At 37.7% G+C, this 21,907-nt stretch overlaps 1 protein-coding gene across 5 annotated transcripts in view; it reads left to right on the forward strand.

The window, feature by feature from the left end:
- The window catches only part of NSMCE2 (NSE2 (MMS21) homolog, SMC5-SMC6 complex SUMO ligase), a 232,413-nt gene that overhangs the window by 107,473 nt on the left and 103,033 nt on the right, over window positions 1–21,907 (forward strand). For 3 of the 5 annotated variants that reach the window (XM_043483308.1, XM_043483312.1, XM_043483311.1), the window contains one exon: window positions 13,211–13,294. The exons of 1 other annotated variant lie outside the window; for it this stretch is intronic. In XM_043483308.1, the coding sequence (XP_043339243.1) occupies window positions 13,211–13,294 (84 nt within the window). The remainder of the gene's footprint in view (window positions 1–13,210; window positions 13,295–21,907) is intronic. One more of the 5 variants, XM_043483309.1, reaches the window with a different exon arrangement.

The raw sequence follows: 21,907 nt of genomic DNA on the forward strand, positions 1-21,907 counted from the left end.
TGCCCCTTGGTGACTGCCTTTGTTGAGGAAAAAGAAAGAACTCTTTAAAAGTAGGAGAAAAAGAGGAAGTCAACACACCAGTGATAATATGATCTCTTTTGTGAGACATGAGGTTTTTTTAAAATTAATTTTGGAATTCTGTTGCTGAAATTAAGTGGCCTCTTAACTGGGCTATATCTTTGAGAGAGACCGATCGCATATCCAGCATATGTTAGGCCATGTGTGCTGATCCCTAAAAGGAGCTGAGTCTGAAAACTTCATGTTTTTTTACATTACCTCAGAGACAAAAACCAGCTCTTAAACCAGTGCTGGGTTCTGCCATTCAGAGAGGCGCTGTGGGACAGCGCCTGGAAACAACCTGGCTAACAGTGAAGCCTCTTCCTTCAGCGGAAGGCAGTGCCACTTCTCATCATGTGGCTCTTTTAAGCTCTCTGACATCCTCTTTCTTGCCCTTTCAACTCCATTTCAAACCCTCTGATTATTTTTTTTATGGTCAACACTATTAGACAGTTATTCAGAGCCCCACAGCTCTTGTTTCTTCCTTGGCTTTGTCCAAGTTCCTGAGAGCTTCAGAAGGGGAGGAAGAGTTCACCCTGTTCCCACATCCAGTCTTTCGCCAGCATCTCCCTGCGATGCAGGGTCTAAAGATACAGTGAGTGAAGAATCTTCTCCAGGGAGGACCCTGATAGTTTATTTGTTCGTATTGTGCATTTGGGCACTTTTGTTTTTATTTAGTAAGATGCTCCCTTTTTTATTTCTCGGTTTATTTTTACAGGAAAGTGTTCTCTTAACATTGGGAGCAGATTACACTTATTTGCTGAACAGAGTTGTTTGCACGGATGCTTGAGTTTTCACTTCAAGGCAGCACTGCTTTTGGCAGTTGTAAACAAATTATCGTATTTTTTTGGTAGGGTATAAAATAACACACTTTAACTCGAGGTTGAATGCATTTCCTAGTACAGTATTAGCATTTTCTTATTCTTCAAGTGATGATTTCCAAAAGATGATTTTTTAATAGAGTTGTTAGTTTTTAATCCAAGTATATCCTTCTGTCCAAGTTGCCCCCACTCAGCACCCACCTATGTAGCACTTTATTGGCACTTTTGATTCAATGCAACCTTTATATTTATTTGTAAAAAAGAATACATAAACTTCCTTCAAGACAACCAGAATCAAGCATTTCGTCCAGAGCTTTTCCTTGGCACATTAAACTGATATATTGGGAGTCAAGATGCTGTACTTGGGAAATAAAGGCAGTCCTACCCCAGACGCATTATAATTTTTGACTAAATATTCTTGTGGCCCAGTCTCTGTGTGCTCTTTCTTTTAAACATGTCCAATCCTGACGTTTTAAAATAACATTTTATAAATTTGCCAGGAAGGGAAGGTGACCATACAGTTATCAGATGGTAAATTCTAATCATGGGACATTCACGTGGGTCTTTTGTAATTGAAGACAGTGCGTCCATTGTAATTGAAGATAGTGCAAATGAGGACATGGGGTGGCCGGGAACAGAGGATAGAGAGGTGAGCAGATGCTCTGTGCTATGTCCCCTCGATCGTGACCAATGCCTGCAGCTAGAGTCAGTTCTAGATCTTACCCTCGACGCTTGGGGGATCTTGAGGGTTTGGGAAGCCAGTTTAGGCATTGCAGGCAACTCTCATTAGTGTCTTCCTAGGTTTTCACTTCTGACTTCTGGAGAAAGGAATGCCACTTGTTGGAGAGGGAGTAGGAATGAATCTTGAGAATAAGAGTATGGTTTTGGAAGTGGAGTTGGAGTGGGTACGTAGAAAAGAGGGAGAAGCAGAGGAATAGACACAAATCGGGGAGAAGCTTAGGGAAGGAAGACAGTGGAGGGGACAGTGGAGGAGACAACTTTCTCCCCACTTGCTCCTCCCTGTTCGGCAGCCTGGTTGTTTCTGCTTTCTCCCTTAGCTTCCTCTTTTCCCTGCCCCTTCCATGGCTCTGCCCTCCGAGACTCGTGCTCTCCTCCTCATGCCTCATCTGTCTGTGTCCCTCAATCCCCTGTCTCCAGCCCACTCCTGCACCTCCGTCAGCTTCCTGTTAGCGGCCCTGCCCCGCTCTGCAGAGGGGTCCACCTGGAGTGCCACGGTCACAGCCGGGCTGGTGCAGCTGGAATCACTTGGGATCTGTTTTCTTAGAATCAGCCTTGACGACCCAGCAAGCGTAACCAGCCTTTCAGGTTCCCTTCAAGTTAGAATGAAACCCTGTGCTCATCTTTGTCCATCTTCCAGTAAGCTTGGACAGTCTCCAGGTCTGAGACAGAAGATAGCAGAGGACCTGCCGTGTCCTAGACATTGGGGTGGGGTTCTTGTTAACCGCATCCTCACTGGTCCTGCGGAGAACAGTGAGGGAGCGTGGGGGTTTTCCCACATCTGTGCTGCTCAGACAGGGCAAGTCACACAGCTGACAAGCAGCTGACCTGGATGCCAGTTCAGTCTCTGCCCCTCCAGAGCTTTACTTACTCTATTTAGAATTCAGGAAAGCTTTTATTAACATCTTCTTCTAAACTGTAGCATTAACTCTTGGTGTTGAACGATGTCTACACAAATATATTGCAATTAATATTAAAAATCAGAACGTCTTTTACTGGGCTCATAAAACTTCTTTAGTATTTGCAAATCAGGTTAAGCTTTAATTAGAATTTCTTGATATTCAATCCTTTTTAAGATTACTTTTCTAACTATGCAAATGTTTTTGTCATAGAAAATTCAAATAATACAAAAGATAAAAGATAAAAATCACCTCTAATCCCAACTAATAGTAATGGCTTCTATATTTCCATAGTCTTTTTTCTTATAAAACATATCCTTGCAAGATTGGAATCAGTTTTGTGTTCTGATTATTTCCCTCACTATAGTGTGAGTTCATAAAGTATCTGAAAATATGATTTTAAATTGATATCTAATATTCCATTTAGGTAGCATGATTTTCCTCTTTGAGTCATTACTCTCTATTAATATTCACTCATGAGTAGTCTGTCAGTGGATGATAATTGATATTATCAGTTTAATAGTTTAAAAATAATATCTTTTTCTTTGCACTGAGTCTGAAATATCAAAAATTTACCATTTTCAGGTCAATTCTTTGTTATTTTTAATTTACATATTGGAAGGATTAGTAGTATATTTTTCAAGTAGAAGTTGTTTTCTAAAAATTACTTCAGAAGTTGAAACAAGTGATTGATGTTTTGTTCTGGTAAAAATTTATTCATTTTGAAAATGTTTTGATACATTTATTCAACCAGCAGACCTTTATTAAATCCCTCCCAGTACAAGGTGCTAGTTGCTGAGAATTAAGAGAAGACGCATGCTTTCTGCCTTCAAGAAGCTTGTAATTCACACAGGTAACATAGATAAGCATAATTTTATATTTAATACAAATATAATAGTAATATTATAACAGAAATAAATATAAAAATAAAGCTGTAAGCAGTGTGCATGGAGAACACGAAGGAAAAGTGGTTAATTCTGGTTGGTAGAAGACTTCCTGGAAGAGCTGACATTTGATCTGGGCCTTGAGGTATGGGTAGAATTTCATTTGAGATGGCAGTTGAAGGACATGTGAAGCAAGGGCATAAAACACAGAACCACAGAGGGCTGAGAGCACATGTCACATTTGAGGCAGTCATGTCTCCCAGGTGGGCTGGTGTTTTATGTGCCAGGGTCATGGGGTCAAGTGTAATGGGAGTGAGGCAGAGGGCAGTAGTAACATCAAACCTAGAGCAAGAAGGGATCAAACAATTGATGATTGATTAGTGTGTGTCTGGTGGCTCAGATGGTAAAGCGTCTGCCTGCAATGCGGGAGACCTGGGTTCGATCCCTGGGTCAGGAAGATCCCCTGGAGAAGGGAATGGCAACCCACTGCAGTACTCTTTCCTGGAAAATTCCATGGATGGAGGAGCCTGGTAGGCTACAGTCCATGGGGTCACAAAGAGTCGGACACGGCTGAGCAACTTCACTGGTGGTGTGTGTCTGACTCTGTGCTACGTTCCTTCTCATTCATAGATGATCTCATTTGATTTATGTAACAATTTTGTGAGCGATTAATATCACCACTTTGGAAGATGGAAATAAAAAGCTCAAGAAGCCTAAGTGATTTCCCCCAAAATCACAAAGCTTTATCAGAGGCAGGACCAAAACTCAAACCTAGGCCTGAAGGTCATGCTTTTTTCCCCACTACAAGTGTAGAGAGTTGTAAAAACCACGTTCGTGTTTGGATTATTGTGTAGGTCGTGCCTTTGTTTTTTAATGGAGTATAGTTGCTTTACAGTGTTGTGTTAGTATCTGCTCTACAGCAGGGTGACCCAGCCCTGCGTATACATGGAGCCCCTCTTTTTTGGATTTCCTTCCCACTCAGGTCACCATAGTGCCCCAAGTAGAGTTCCTTGTGCCATAGGGTAGGTTCTCGTTAGTGATCTGTTTTATACATAGTAGCAGTAGTATGTATGTGTCAATCCCAATCTTCCAATTCATGGCACCACCAGCCCCCTTGCCCCTTTGATATCCTTTTTTTTTTTGTATGCGTGATATTATCTGACTAATGAAGGTACTTCCAGTGACAGAGCAAAGAATTGAAAAAGGATATTGCAAGAAATGAGACAAGATGGAAGACTTGCAGAAATCAGAGTAGGGCATGGAGAAACTGAGCTACTGTGGAAGTGGCAGGACTGGAAGAAGAGGAGGTGGGAGAGGCGTAGAACGGGAGCCCTTAGTAGACCGACAGTCTGCAGGCGGTTAGGACATCTCGACTTCTAAAAAATTACGTACTCTTTTTTCCCTTACAAAATCCCATGTATTTGGAAATTAAATGTTCACTTTTAAATGATGGTTATATGGTTGTGTAATTAGAAAGTATTTGTAATAGAATAAAAATGAAAAGGGAATTTACCAGAATTTGTTGCATACAGCTGAAGCTGCTTAATGCAGTTAAATATAATGTGGAGTCTTGAATATCATATGAAAACTAATAATAGACACTAGTGTAAAATTTTGTGAAATTTGAGCAAAGTCTATACTTTAATGATACTGTATCACTTGTTAATTTCCTGGTTTTTTTTAATTACAACATAGTATTTCTTTATATTCTCAGAATTGAATTAGAAGTTTCACTCCTCATTCAGAAAGAACTTTTATAATCACCAAGATTATAAATTTTCTAGACATTTAGCAGTAATGCTAGATGCCAAAATACATGAAGCTATATAAAAGTTTTGAGTGAATATAAATTAGAAAGAAGTCTAGCATTCTGTTCATGATAAGTCAAACAAGTGGAATCAAAATGTCATAATTTTTTTAGCTAGGCAAAAATTCATACATTTTCTAAAATATGCATATTATACATACTATATACATATATGTATACAAAAGCTTTTTAACTTGGCTTGGTAAAGGCTTGAAAAAGAGCAACAACAACAAAAAGAGACAGAGAAATTGGAAAACGTAAACTAAATGAAATGGGAACACTGAATGTGAAATAGAAAAATTTTTGTAAAAATCACATACCCTTAATAAATACTTTTGAGCATGAATCCAATATGGAGGTTTTCATATTTAATCCCTTCTCCTGTGGATTTTTCCTGTGAATATCATTTTAGGGATTACTGGAATTAATGAAGAAGAATGGTGTTCTGGGAGGTTGGCAGGAAAAAAGAGTAGAATTGAATTAGAGTTGGTTTTGGACATGATGGGTCCAAGATAACTGAAACAGTGCAGTCGTTTGAAGATGCTTCATACAAAGTTGGAAGTGAGTCCTAAAGATTGTGGAAGGAAAACAATACCAAGTTTATGTTGGTGGCTGATTGTTTTAATGTTTTATCATTTAATTCTCAACTAAATATTTACAGCATTTTGAAAATGTTATACTTGGCAGTCTAAATTAAAGAGTGAGTATTCTTAAAATAAATCTTGGTATAGCCTAAAACATGAAGGTCTTTTAGATTGTAGTTCATTCACCTGTTTAGACTTCTTAGAATATTCAGAGCTATCGGCCCTAAACAGGTCTTCCAAAGCAAGAGATTCTCCAAAGCTCAGAGTGTCTTACAAATGGCTTATGTTTTTCAGTGACTTTCTCAAAACTATAATTTTCATTTCCTTCTGGCCAACCCTCCGTTACTGAGCTAATACCTATAAAGCCTAACCCAGAATACTTTGAATTTACTAAGACCCTACAATTATATGATTAAAGACACAAATGCTGGTTGATGTTTTTGGTTTGTTTTTATTTTCGGTTTGATTTTATTTTATTTTAATTAAGGGTACTTCAGCCCACAGAATCTTTTATCTTGATATTCAAACCATGTTTCCCTTTGGGGAAGTAGGGATGAGAAACAGCTGTAGTTCCTCTGTATTTCATGAAGTCCAATGAACTTTCTTCCTTTTGTCTATTTTCTGTTCAGTGTCAGTATCCGTATCCTTGATGAATATTTATTGAATGCCCAAGGAATAGTAGCACTATTGTAAGCTGAGCACATACTGGTGTGGAAAAGCACCTTTTCTCTTTGATTGCTTACTGGATAAAAGGCCCAATGAACTATGTCAGGTTCACAAAATGAGTCTTTCGTGCAAAATAGATTCTCAGAACAAGTACCTGAAAATGGAAACCTTCCTATTGGACAAAATGACGAAGCACAGTCAATCCACAGGTCTCTGTAATCTTGCCGCCCCTCTCTCTCTCCGACGGCAGGGGGCAGCGGCATAAGACAAGAACGGTTGCTGCCCGTCCTGTTCCTGCGCCCTGGACGTGGCAGCCACAGCTGGCTGCGTGGACAGCAAGCTTTGAGGCTGAAATAGAAGATTAAGGCCTTGAACAAAATCACAGATTAGATCAGTGGTTGATAGAAATTACAGTCTATGATTTTACATCTAACACATATTAGCCTAATCTCTTGTTTTTACGTCTTCCAGAGAAATTTTGAGAAAACAAATATTTGGGACTGTTAGTCATAGAGTAAGCCTCATAGTCTCAGGATGTTTATAGTTGTCTTACAGGTAGTAGCAGGATGAGCCAGTAGACAGGAAGTGCTGTGCCACTTAGTGAAGAGTTAGTAAATGTGAACAAATGATTGCCGACATCCCTTCAGGAAAACAACTTGTTTCGGTAGCTTTTCAGTGAGTTCACAGTCTGTCGCTGCCGTGTCTTTGGCCAGCGTGCAACAGTATAATAATTCCAAGAGCAAAAAGTCTCTTAAGACCTCTGTTCTGGTTCTGCCATTTTAGTATTGTAAGTACTCAGAGACTGACCTCTTCCAGACCTTTCTCATTCCCTGAAACAGTCTGTATTTCTTTTTGTGTTGCCACAGAACTCCGATCATACTCATTCTGACACTTTTGCACACTGTAGGTCACACCCACTAGTGAATAACGAGATGTTGTAAACAGCAACCCAATTGTAAAAGGTTGTGACCAGCATTTTATTAAAAAAAGAAAAGATACAGAATAGGGTAGATTAGCAAATACCAGAGTGAACCGTGTATAGAAAGAGTCATGTTTCATAAAACTTCTGTTTCACTTAAACTTGTTTGTTTATCCTGGGTTGCAGTATAAAATGTATTTCTTACTTTAGGTCATAGTTAAAAGATTTTTTTTTGAAAAACACTTTGTTGCAGTATAAACCATATCATCATGTAATTGTTTTCTAAATCCATCCCCTCTGCTAGACTATGCACCTCTTGAAAAAAGGAATCACATTTTCTTTGTCTCTTAATTTCTAATAGCTGGAATAGATCTGCCTAACAGTAGGTGTTTAGTGTTTGTGGAATGAATGAAAGAACTGAAATCTACTTAACTTCCCTGAACCTCATATTTTTCCTAAAGTAGAATGTCACCCACCAGATCTCACAGTGTTCATGTGTAGAGTGGTTGAGATATGAATGTGAAAGTGCTTTATTGTAAGGATGATGTGCAGAATAAGGATTATCATCCAGCATAAATTTTGTTATTGTTGCTGGGCAGATAAGCTTCAGAAGCTCTTAAACTCTTAAATCAGTGTTCTAAAGATGACATATTTATTGCAGTACTATTAATAGTACTGTATTATCCCTTTTTAGGTTACAAGTTAGGAGACAGTCTTGAAAAATTAAGTATGTGCTTTTTCTTTTTCATTTTTGCTTTTTAAATTATGGAACAGTTCATTATAGAACATACAAAGTAGACACCGTATAAGATGGACTGCTGTGTACTCAGCTCCACCTTCTACCAACAGGTAGCAGCTCAGAGCCAATGTTGTTTCATCTGTGTCCTTTCCTATCTCCCGCTTCCCGTGTTACTGTGAAGCATTTCTTTTCTTCTCTCCCACTCCTCTCTCCCCTCCGACCCTCTTCCCTCTTTTGCTTACCTTTTCAAGTATGTCGAAATATTCTTAACATTCTTTTAAGATAGAATCATTAGTGCCAAGCAATGTAAGTTGGGAATTTAGACTAAAGTAGTACAGTGCTGTGTGTGAATGAGCTCTTCTATGACAGGAACTAGCAGGTAAACAAGATATTTTATTTCCCAAGATTTTCATATGATGGTGACCAACTCCATTGCAAAACAATGATCACATTCCAGAGTCGTAAGTAGTTCTGGAGGCTTAGTTACACAATCACCAACTCTGTCATCTTCCTCAGAAATGTGACCTTACAGAAAAGTAAAGAGTCTGAAGCATGACAGGTCACTTTTAAAGCTTTTTGAAGTTTGTTTTCTATCATGTAAGAATCCTTAAGCTTTTGACCTCTAGCTAGGCAAGAAAAAGTATCTGACTGAAACTTTTGAAATACTGTAAAACTATAATAAACTCCACTTTAAGACTATAGCCCCAGGCAGTAATATGTCACTCAGAAGTTAAAATCTACTTGGAAGAAAAAATTTTTAAGCATGATGTGTATTATTAATTTATAGTAATCTTTTTTTGGTTTTCATAATTTTGTGATTTGGGCCTTACCGTGATAAATATATAGATCCAAATAATTTGAAACCCTAAAGATACTTAATTCTGTCAAATTTTACTTATTTAGAATTTTTCTTCCTTAGAGTCAAATGTAGAGACTTTTTTGATTTTGAACAAGGTATTGCTAAGTTTTACCCACTGCAACAATTGAATAGTCCAAAACTGTGCATTTCTCAACTTAGTGAAAACCAGTTGTTACTACTCTAACTCTGTGAATCACCAGGGTTTTTTCTCATTTGATCTCATTCTGCACAAACTACTCCATTTGACGAGTATTGTCTTGTATTGACTTCTATTTCCCATCAACCCAATTATAAACTCAATATTGATGACATTTCTCCGTTTTAGACCCTGACTCTATGTCCATTTAATCCTGCCTCTCAGTGTAAACTGAAGTTAATTTTAGCCAGGTGAATGCATTTCCTTATGGCCTCTCTGGGTGCCATTCTAACTCCCTGCTGTCTGATCACGGCACAACTCTCATTCATCAAGGCCACTTCCCCCCCATTCCTCTTCTCTAACTTAAGCTCTGCCAATCTTGCGGGACCCATTTCAAGTCCTACCTTTTCAAGTAAGCCTTCCCCAGTAATATCTGTCTTCCTGGCTATTTTTATTTTTTGAGGGAAGAAGTATGACTTTATTTGGAAAGCTGACATACTGAGAAGATGGCAGACTAATGTCTCAAAATAACCATCTTATTGGGGTCTGGTTTCTGGCTGTTTTTAGTTCTTGATTTCCTGTGTCAGGTATATTTGCCCTTGAATATAATTTGAAAATTTCCCCCTAACTATAAAAGTAATATATGCTTCATGTAAAATTATTACATAGGATATTTGAAAGTGAAAAGATTGCTCCTGGCTTCCCAATTCCAGTCTGCAGAGATAACCACTGTTATGTGTCTTTACTGTCATATTTCTGCATATAAGCAAGAATATACATGGCACATATTACACACATACATGTTTATACACACGGAGATAGCAATAGATTTAGATATATTTTACACACATACACCATCTTATAATTTTCTTTTTCCATTTGATGATGTATCTTGGAAATCTGTCCATGTCAGTAAATATAAGTGATTTCATTTAAACATGTCTCTCTATTGTGTCAAATTGTTTTATACATATACATATATATGTATGTATATATATTTATATATATATTTATATTTATACATATATATATATATATTTATACATATATATCTCATCTTCCTTCACAAAAGGAAAATGGAAACTCCTCAAGGGCAGGATAATTACATATTCCTTCTCTTTTCCATTCACTTATTCTTCAGTCTTTGTGCATTTATTGCATATTTCACTATTCATGCTGTGGGAAATCAAAGATGTTTATTTCTCATAATCCCTAAGGGGTCAGGATCTAGTAGATAAGAATCTACATTTATTCTTAGAACTGTAACACAGGAAGAAATTGAGAAGTGTCACCAATTTTTGTTACTGGAAATATGGCTGATTAAGTTATTTGAACAATTTTCTTGCCGAAAATTATTGAAGTTGTTGAATATATACAAGAAAACATCCTCAGAGGAGCAAAGTCCTAAAACTCTAAGGAACTGTAAGGAAAAGCAAGAGTTCAAAGAAGCTTAGACAGAAAAAACTTTTGACAAAATTCAGCACCCATTTATGATAAAAAACCTCCAGAAAGTGGGCATAGAGGTGCATATTTCCAATATAATAAAGGCCACATATGACAAACCTACAGCTGGCATCATACTCCATGGTGAAAAGCTGAAACCATTCCCTCTAAGATCAGGAACAAGACAAGGATGTCCACTCTCACCACTTTTGTTCAACATAGTTTTGGAAGTCCTAGCTACAGCAGTCAGAGAAGAAAAAGAAGTAAAGGGAATCCAAATTGGAAAAGAAGAAGTTAAGCTGTCACTGTTTGCAGATGACATGACTATACATAGAAGATCCTAAAGCTGCTACCAGGAAACTGCTAGTACTCATCAGTGAACTTGGTAAAATCGCAGGTTCCAAAATTAATACACAGAAATCTGTTGCATTTCTATACATTAATAACAAAAGATCAGAAAGAGACATTCAAGAAGCAATTCCATTTACTGTTGGATCAAAAAGAATGAAATACCAAACTAACACTGCTTTTTCCTTGAGGGCATTTGCTACTGCAGGCAAATTTGGACTTTGCCTGCATTGTGGGTAGTAAGACTACATAGAAACCTAGTAAATGATTAATATTAAGATTAGCATAATAATTTGGGGGTGGTGCAGAGTTTCTGGGGTACTCAGAATCCTCTGTTTATGGACCTGGTGGGAGCTCAGTAGGGTAATTTATTTTGTAAACTAGGCATTTTTGTTTTGTGTAATTTTCTGTATACATGTTATAATTTAAAACAAAAAATTAGATGTGAGAGAACAAGTTATAAAACAATAATATGATCTCACATGTGTGTACATTATATAAATATATATGTGCATGTGTGCCTATGTTCTATGAATAGAATGTGTAATATATAAATTCCACACATTGATAAAATACAGAAATTTTAAAGTATATGTGTTTGGGAATGCAAAAGTTTATGTGTGTGTTTCATATACACAAAAAAGATGTGAAAGAGTATTCTCCAACTACCAAGGAGAACCTTGAGAGAGAGAATAGGGGTGGGGAAGAAGCGAGAAAGAAATTTATTATACTTTGTGCTTCAAACCACTGTTAAATTTTTAAAATATTCATTATTATTTAGTATTTTAAAAAAACAGATTAAAAAGGATGGCTTCTGTTTCTGCCCTTAGATTAAAAAAAAGTGTTCCTTCCACCAGGCTCCATACCATTTGGCACAGTACCTTTTTTTTTTAATGTCTTATTCCTTGGCTAGACTGTAAGCTCTTAAGGGGAACAAGACAATTTTTATCTTTCTATTTCTTGTATCTAATTAATCCTCATATACAGGAGAGGATCTATAAATGCTAGTAAAAAATGAATGAATAAATGTACGTTAAAAAGAATTTAGGACTGTAGGTATCCAGTAGATACAGTGTTTCCTTAGAGTCTCTTGTTATGCTTTTGAATATTATTTTGTATCTGGCACAGCAGTGGGTGTAAAGTTGGCACAGTGAATACAGGTGGATTTGAATTTAACTGACACTTTGTGGAACCTGTAGGCAAATGTGGAGTCCACCATGTGGTGCCCCTCTTGATCCCAGAAAGCAGAAAAATGCAAATACTCTCTGAAAATTAAACTAAGAAATGAAGTCTAACTGATTAAAGTCAAGAAAGGCAACGTGATCTTTCAAGACATAAGGACTCTCTGGGCAGAGAAATTTGACTAACCTAATTGATGGTACTGACATCTTTAAAACACACAAACATAGAAAAATGCTCAGGAGAGCATTTTCTCTCTCTCCAAAACAGAAGAAAAGAAAAACTCTTAATGAAATTGTCACGATACCTAACAAAGGACTGTCTGACCAATAGCACCTGCCAGGTGGAGGCAAGCATCCAGCCTGCCTGGCAGGCGGATAGCCCTGTGGTACAGAGCTGAGAGCCTCATGCCATCTTGCACTGGAATCCTGCGTAATTAACTCCACTTGCTCTGCTTCCGTGTGCACCAAGCTTCCCTCTGGTGATTTGCCTTCCCAAGGAGATAATGCACTATCAGGCTGATGCAGAGTCATCACTATCAGACTGATGCAGAGTCAGCATGCCTGATTCTTTTGTTGTTCACTGTAAATAATAAAGTCACCTTCTTCTTTTTTTATATACATCAGTGTCTTGTGAGTTTTGTTAGCATGAGTCTGCATTCCTGGGTCCAGTCAGTGAGATCGGGTACCAGAGTCTGCAAGGCTCATCAAGGTAAATACTACCTTGTGGGCATCTGTTGGAGCGACTGCTGGATTTCCCAGGTGATGATGCCCATCCGTGTCATCTTGCTCCATGTCCCCTTTCCATTCCACACTTCACCAGAAAAAGTCTTCCCAGAAATAGTATGTTAGAACATCTTAATAATGTGTGCATTTCATCTGAAGAGTACCAAATAATACTGTGTCAATGATAGTAGACACTTATCCTCTGGGTGAGTATTATTGGTTTGCTGAATTTCACACCCATTTGGGTAAATGGAATGTGTGATGTTATGTAGATGCCACATACCGAGGACCCCCAACAGTTCCAGTTCTGTCTTCACAGCCCCTTCACTTCTGGCTCTCATCTCGTTGTCAGCATCGATCCTGGCATCATACTCAAGTCACTTCCTAACCTGGGTCTCTCTTGCAGCAGTGAAACCCAAAGAAGATGGAGGACACAATGAGTTCGACAAGATTAAGGATAAGGATGCAAGTAGAGCAGGCAATGAACGAGGTTATAGAATTTTTTTTTTCTTCCATTCTCATCTTTCTCTCTTTCCTCCAAACAGTCCCAGTAGCATTTGAAAGGGTTTCTAAATTCCATACACTGCTATGGAAAAAATAAAGCACAAGTTCTCAACACCATGTTTTTCTGCTTACCTATAACAGAATGTAAACCAGATTTCAATAAATCATTAACAGCAATACCTTGTCAAAAAAAATATCAGAGTAGATAACAGGGCAAAACTCATACAACTCTCAAGTGAATCCTGGAATTTTAAAAAAATTGATTCTTGCATTACATAAGTACACTATCAGGTGGGACTTTGGTAAATGGAAGTTTTTCCTCTTTCTCTCCTATTCCTCCCCTGTCACCCCAGCTTCCAGCCAGAATATTCGATCGCTACATTTCACTATAATTTTAGCAAGAAGGTACCTAGAGCAATCCTCAGTTATCAATTTGATTTAAAATAATCTATATTTTATTGGTAGATTAAGACATAAAGATCTCAAATAGGACAGAAAAATACAGAATCTCTAAGACTTACTTGGTTCTTTTTATTTAAAGCTATTGTTTTGACAATCACAATTTTGTCAATTTTATACAGTGGAGTTCTGCCACAAAATAAGGCACATGTAAAATTCATGAGACTGCTGTCTCTGTGTATCAGAGTTATTCTTGTAGACTGATGTTAAATGAATACTATGGGATGAATTGCTTTATAGGTTTGTGGGCCATTCCTAATTATTTAGATGCTGCTTAACCAGTCAGTAAAATTTTCAGGCTTTTTGACCAGATTTACCATCCTCTGGCTTTTATTTCCTTTGGATGAAAGATGATGATAATGAGGAAAGGGTCCATTTTTCATTCCCACATGAACAAGATGTGTTTCACAGCCAGAGACAGCCTGAATGTAAGTAAGATAAGTCGCTATACTGAAGACCCAACAGGGCGTCCATAGTGGAAGTTAGCCTGGGTAGCATTAAAACACTCAAAATCAAGCCTATCACCACCTCTGAAGTACTTGTCCTACTTTAGTGAATCAGTAACAGGATCTTATGATACAAAAGTTAGCATCTTCTAAAGCAAACCAGGCTATGTAGTATGTTACATGCTATATGGAAATAACCTCCCCTCTGCCAAAAAAGAAAGAAAAATTATATTTCCTAGTTTCATTAAATGTTTAATTAGTGAGTAGAGGCTAACCATGGTCAACATTTATTTTTTTAAAAAAAAGCACAACTCTCAAAACTGCCTGTATTTCTTCAGAACTTAAGTATATTTCCTTACTTTACCAAAGTACATGATATCTTGTCAAGATTCTTGCAAATATGGAAGTACATCAAGTTTACTCTAAGACAGAGGAATAGAGTGAGCCAGAGAAAGATGGTTACCTGAAAAGTGATGCGCATTTGACTTACTCTTCTCCCTGTCTCTTTCCTCCTGAGCCCAGGCCACTGCCTGCCTTTTTTCTTTCTTTCCTTCTGTCGAAGGTCAGTGTCGAGACAGAGATTCACTGGACAGAACTGAAAAGACAGCTAGACTGGTGAGACAGAATTATGCTGAAGTTGGGCAGCATTATGGCAAGCTGAAGATGCAGTTTTCAGAACTATACAGATATCTTCAGACTTGGACCTCCTTTGTAATGAAGCCCTAACCTTTCATAGGCTGGCTACATAAGGAGCCTATATGAAATGACAAAGGAGACCGAATTTCCCTTTCATTCTCTGTTCTATCTTTCTAAATTCTTTTTCTGGCATCGTCTGGTTTTCTTCAGTCCTGCTACAGCCCTCTTAACTTTCTGATTCTTGTCCCTTTCCAATAAAAGATTTACCATAAGGCTTGGTATAATTAAGTCAGTCTCTGTGTATGTATGTTAGTGTGTCTGTGTGTTGTGCTTATGTATCTACGTTTTGTTTTTGTTCATTTTTAATATACTTTAGCAGGTTTCTTTCTAACCAAATAAACTCCAAGAGAGATATTTTTTAAGTTTCTAGGATTATTGACTCTTCACACAGTCTGGAAACTACTCTCAAAAAATGTTGGGTACAATTTCATGGTGTTTATGGCCTCTTAGTATTTATTTATGGATTCCACTGGTTTCAGAGTCCCTATGATGAAATTCCAAAGTTACCTACTTCCATGGTCACTGGTGATATTCATTCACCAGACACTCATCAAATGCCTTCTCTGTGCCAAGCACTGTGCAGGGCATTGAGGTACAGTGAAACGGACATTGGCCCACCTATCAAAATGTATAGTGTAGTTGAGGAGACAGACAAGTAAACACACAGTTGTAATACAGTATATGTACCGTAGTAGGAAAAGTACAGGGTACAGGGAGCACATGAGATGAGTGTTTAATTCAGCTTTGGGGCATCAAGAAATTCTCTTTACACTGATACCTGAGTTGTTCTAAGTAAAAGGAATGCTATGTACAAAGTCAAGAGAATTAGAAACATATATCTGTTGAGAAATTTGGGTTTGATTTTAAAGGACCTTAAGTTGAGGGATGGTAAGAACTGATCTATAACTGAAAAAGATAACTGACTCTGGCATGAAGAATGGGTTGGGAGAAGCAGTACTTGAGGCTGGGAGACTTCATTAGTAGCCAGTAGACAGTAATCGTGACATTAACTGACAGTGCGAATGAAAAGAGGATGAGTCGAAAGGATGTGAATTGGAAACCACAGTATTTAGTGATTGAATTCATTCCTTCAGCAGATACTTATTGTGCTGCTTTGAGTTAGACACTCTGTGAGATGTGGTGAACTGTAGAGACACCGTCTGTATCTTCAGGTCTAGTAGTTGTGACCCCCAGGCCCCTGGAGTGGACAGCTCAGTGGATGGTGGGTGCTGTCCTCCACAGATGGAGCAAACATGTGTCTCCAACTAAAGGTTCCCAGACAAGTGCTTCTTGAAGCTATAAATGTACCTCCTGAGATTTCAGAATGTCCCTGCAGTTATGAATTGCTGTGTGTGATGAGAGATGCTACTGATGGAAGAATGCTTCTGCAGAAACAGTATTCAGGGAGGAGCTTGAGAACCACTGATAGAGATGACAGGTGGGGCCCCAAAGTGAATGAGATAGATTACCCAGGAAGAGTGTATAGAATGAGAAGAGAGGAAGGGTGAGGATTGGACCTGGCAGAACAATGGAGAAAGAAGAGGAACCAGATGAGAAAGCCAGGAGTATGTGAAGAATGTAAAGTGTGTTCCAGGATGGAGCCAGTGGAACAGAAGGGAGGAGGCGCAGTGTGGCAGCAACAGTCAGCTTCAGGGCCTATCAGATAGGCCTCTGATAACCTGAGCTTACATATTAAATGTCACAGGTTCACCACCACTTTAGCTGAAGGGAATTTAAATATCATGTGTGCGGGTGGCATAGAGTGGAGTGAAGGAGAAGTTGTCATCAATATGAAAGAAGGAGAATAAGTTTGTATCCAGTTAAGTGGTAGCACTATATGCTAAAAGCAACAGAGCATCACTTTAGATATCAACAGGAAAAGGTTGTCACTCAAATTTTACAGCCAGCTGAGGCATTTTGAAAGGGCAGCACGGAGATCATCATTGACAGTGAATGACTTGCAAAGTATCCCAGTCATGTGTTTGCCCGGGGGGAGGGAATTATGCGAAGACTTGCAAGAGCCAAATAAGTAGTAAGAATAAAGAACCTGATAAGGGGAAGAAATGATAGTAGGGTGGTTTTTTTTTTTAAAGTGGTATGCATTTAATTGTGAATAAGAGTTGTTAATATAGTACTAAGTCATAAGTCACAGGACTTCCCTGGTGGCTCAGACAATAAGGAGTCTGCCTGCAATGTGGGAGACCCAGGTTCGATCCCTGGGTGAGGAAGATCCCCTGGAGAAGGAAATGGCAACCCACTCCAGTATTCTTGCCTGGAAAATTCCATGGACAGAAGAGCCTGGCGGGCTACAGTCCACAGGGTCGCAAAGAGTTGGACACGACTGAGCAACTTCACTCACTCACTCATAAGACTAATGATAAATGAGTCCTCAAAAAAGAATACTGAAACAGACTTACAGTAATGGGGATCTGCGATTACAAAATGTTTCAGTAGTTTGGCAGGCAGAGGGAAGATGGAAGAGTGCAAGGAAATTTTTTTTTAAATATTATTTTCTTATTGACATTAATTAAGAAATAACAGGATCAAGAAAGTACAGTCAAGCAGTGCTTGAGTAGAAATAGGATGAATAACTTCCTAATCAGTTGGCTAAGAATGAGGGGGAAAGCAGAAGTTTTAGAAGCATAAAAAACAGAATACAGTTTAAAATTAAACCTGAACTTTCCACACAGTGACTACACTGTTCTGTTAAAAGACAAGGATTTGATTTTTTTTTTAATCTAACCATAATATTATCCTGAGGCACACCTTTAAAAAAAAAAAAAGAGAGAGAGAGGTTTGTAACCATAGATGCGAAGGGAATTTTTTTAATGGATTTGAAAAGAGTAATATGTTTAATATTACAACAATGAATTAAATCTGCAAAAGGAATGGCCAAAAGTAGATTTAAAGCAAAAATAACCAAAATGGACTCAGAATGGTCAAAACTGTGAATGACATTTACAAAAATAAGATTAAAAGAAAGGTCCTTTCCTCCCCAAACATAAAAATGCTACACATATTAATTATTAAATTTTGTCAGATCTTAAAAAAATGGATATTTTCTGTGTTAGCTAATCTGTTTTACACCTTGGGAAAATAGGGACCATTTCCTAGTTTATTTTAGGAAACTTGGATGACTTATGACCAAATTCCATGTTTTGTCTTTTTCTTAAAAGTTAAGAACACTTTCACTTTATATAAATCTACACTTATGTAATCTTAAGTCAAATATTAGCAAATAAAATCTGCCAGCATATTGAAAGAGTTGTACATATGATAAATTTGGGTTTGTTTCAATAATGTACCATTTATCATTAGAAAATCCATTAAACCTGTCTGCCAGTGCAGGAGATGGGGGTTTGATCCCTGGTTTGGGAAGATCCCTTGAAGAAGGAAATGGCAACCCAGTCCGGTATTCTTGCCTGGGAAATCCCATAGACAGAGGAGCCTGGCAGGCTACAGTTCATGGACTCAAAAAAGAGTTGGACACAACTTAGCGACTAAACAACAACAACATGTTCTGTTAGACCTTTTCAGTCGTGACAAAAGGAAAAATACTTGGAAAGACTTATGAACTGAAGGATAATGTCTCTCTGTTTCTGAGACAATAAAGACAAAAGCAACTGCTTCAAACTTGGAAGCATTCAGCAAAGCATAACATTTGGAAGATGTTTTTGAAAGTTTTATATACAAAGAACTGAAACTTCAAGGGGTGAGACTCTACTTCATTACAGTACTTAATACATTAAGTGTTTGCAGCCAAAGTTCAGCTGTACTAATAAGGCTCACGAACGTTTTTGAAGTGCTTCTTGCAAGCTAGATGTTTTTCTGATGCCTTACGTGTACTATCTCCTATACTGCTGAAAACAGTCATCTGAAATAGGTACAGATAGTATTTTACATATTTTGCAGATATGGCTACCGAGGTACAGGAAGTCTTAGTAGCTTGCCCCAGGGCGCCCAGCCAATAATTGGCAGAACCAGCTTTGCAGCTCAGTCTGGTGCCAGAGTCCACTTTGCTAAGCATTATGTTGTACCAAGCCTCTTAATTCTCTGACTTACTGGACTTCTCAAAAAAAAAAAAAAAAAGGAAAGAAAAAAAAGGCTCAGGGAGGGGATAAATTTAACTTAATCTCTGTGAAGAATAAATTTGGATGATAGCTTTTCAACTCACAGCTGAAAATCCATTGAGAGTTTGTGAGGAATACTTTTCTCACCTGCATTCAGTCTTTGCTGAAAGGTCCTCGTGGCAAGTGTTTAGAGCTGAAGTTTTATTCTGTTGCCAAAATAACTTCTAGAAAAATCACTTTGAAGAATTTTTAAGTAAAATATTTCCCTGTTTACTCCAAAACAAATTAGTGGACTTTGAATGTCCCTCATTTCATCCACAAGGCTGGTTTTTCTCCATCTGTGACTAAAAAAGCGGTTTGATCAGCGTGGCCCACGTTGAATTCTTGTTTCGTACACCACTTAGGCTGGAAGGCAAACGTTTTCATCAAGCAAGAATACTCAGTGCTTATGTTGATCAAAGCTTTTAAGCAAAAAAATTGTTTCCCTCAACATCAAAAACACCCAAACCAATTATAAAATGGGCAGAAACTGAGGATACATTTTTCCAAAGACATACAGATGGCCAAGAGGCACATGAAAAGATGGTCATTGCTAATCATCAGAGAAATGCAAATCAAAACCACAGCAAGACAACACCTCACACCTGCCAGAATGGCTGATATCAAAAAGACAACAAATAATAAGTGTTGGCGAGGATGTGGAGAGAAGGGAAGCCTGTGCGCTGTTGGCGGGAAGGTAAATTGGTGCAACTATCATGGAAAACAGTATGGAGGCTTATTAATAAAGTTGAAAATAAAAGTACCATACAATCCAGCAATTCCACTTCAGGGTATTTTTCTGAAGAAAACAAAAACACTAGTTCGAAAAGATACATAAACCCCTATGTTTATTGCAGCATTTTTTACAAGAGCCAAGATATGGAAGCAAACTAAGTGTCCACTGGTAGATGAATGAATAATAAAGAAATTGTATATAAACACATATATAATGGACTATTAGCTATAAGAAGAATGAAATCTTGCCATTTGCAACAACATAGATGAACCAAGTGAAATAAGTCAGACTGAAAAAGATAAATATCATGTGATTTCACTTATATGTAGGATCTAGAAAAGAAAACAAATGAACAAACATAACTAAACAGAAACAGACTCATAGACACAGAGAACAAACAGGTGGTTGCTAGAGGGTTGGGGTGTGAGGGGATGAGTGAAATAGGTAAGGGAGATTAAGAGGTAGAAACTTCTACTTACAAAATAAGTGAGTCATGGGGATGAAATGTACAGCATAAGGAGTACAGTCAATAATACTGTAATAACTTTGTATGGTGACAGATGGTAACTAGACTTGGTGTGGTGATGCTTTTGTAACGTAGAGAAATAGTGAATCACTACATTGTACACCTTCGACTAACAGTGTTGGAGGTCAGTTCTACTTCAGTTAAAATTTTTTTTGCTCCAAAATCTGCCATTGTTTTAATATTTTAAGTTTGGGATTAAAAAAAAAAAATACTTTCAAGCATTAAAGGGAGGATTGAGGTGGTTTTATTTTTTTCAAGCTTATTTAAAGCTGGCATGGACTTTTAAAAGCATTGAGGAAAACTACTTTAAATGTATGCCTGTTGATATGGAAATGTAAAGATGCTCACAATGGATTTTCCAAGAACAGCATGCCTTCTACATCCTTTCAGATTTTTCTAGCCCTCTAATCAGAAAACTGAGATGCTGCAATCTTATAATACTCTTGAATTTCTTTTTATCATTCTCTTTTTTAAAGTAAACATGGTATATCTCAGTTGATAGCTGTTGAAATGTTTATAGCATGAGTCTATTATTTCCTTATAGGTGAACAGTCATTAATTTAAAATAACCCAGTTTTACTTGTTTCATTCTTATTCTCAAGAATTCAGGTTTACCTGAAATTATTATAGCTATAATTTCTTCTGATTATCACTTGTTTGTCACATTACTTCCAAACATTTATCAGTTTTTATATTTTAAATCAATCTGAATCTTGATCTTTAAATAGTGAGGCTTATGTTGATAATAATGTTGTTTATAAATGTTTATGAATGGGCTTCCCTCATAGCTCAGTTGGTAAAGAATCTGCCTGCAATGCAGGAGACCCCAGTTTGATTCCTGGGTTGGGAAGATCCGCTGGAGAAGGGATAGGATAACCATTCCGATATTCTTGGGCTTCCCTTGTGGCTCAGCTGGTAAAGAATCCACCTGCAATGCAGGAGATCTGGGTTCAATCCCTGGGTTGGGAAGATCCCAGGGAGAAGGGAAAACCTACCCACTTCAATATTCTGGCCTGGAGAATTTCATCGACTGTATGGGGTCGCAGAGTCAGACACGACTGAGCGACTTTCACTTGTCACTATATTATAATAAAAGTTTGTGCAGTATGATCCCATTTTTATAAAATAGATTTAAATCTCTGACATGCCATATGTAAAAGAACCTAAAAAAAAAATTCCTCAGTTATTAAAAGTGCTGTCTTTGACATTGAAACTGCAAGTGATTTAAATTTTTATTTATATATTTGTTCAAAGTTTTTCTTGTAAAAATATACTGTTACCTATTTTTAAAAAATTTAATGAGGGAGTAAGACAGTAAACTATGAAACAAAGTATACAAATGTCAAAAGCTATCTTATGTACCGGCCATGCCATTAGAAAGTATAATGTGGGGCTTCCTTGGTGGTCTACTAGTTAAAATCCACTTTCCAATGCAGAAGACGCAGGTTCAGTACCTGGTCAGGGAACTAAGATCCCACATCCCATGGGGCAACTAAGCCTGCTTGACAGAACTAGAGAGAAGACCATGAGCCGCAACGGAAGATCCTGAATGATGCAAGAAAAACCGGGCTCAGCCAAATAAGCAAATATATAAACATCAAAAATGCATGAATTTTTAAAAAGGAAG

This window comes from Cervus canadensis, chromosome 12 (assembly GCF_019320065.1).
Source record: "Cervus canadensis isolate Bull #8, Minnesota chromosome 12, ASM1932006v1, whole genome shotgun sequence".
Lineage (NCBI taxonomy): Eukaryota > Metazoa > Chordata > Mammalia > Artiodactyla > Cervidae > Cervus > Cervus canadensis.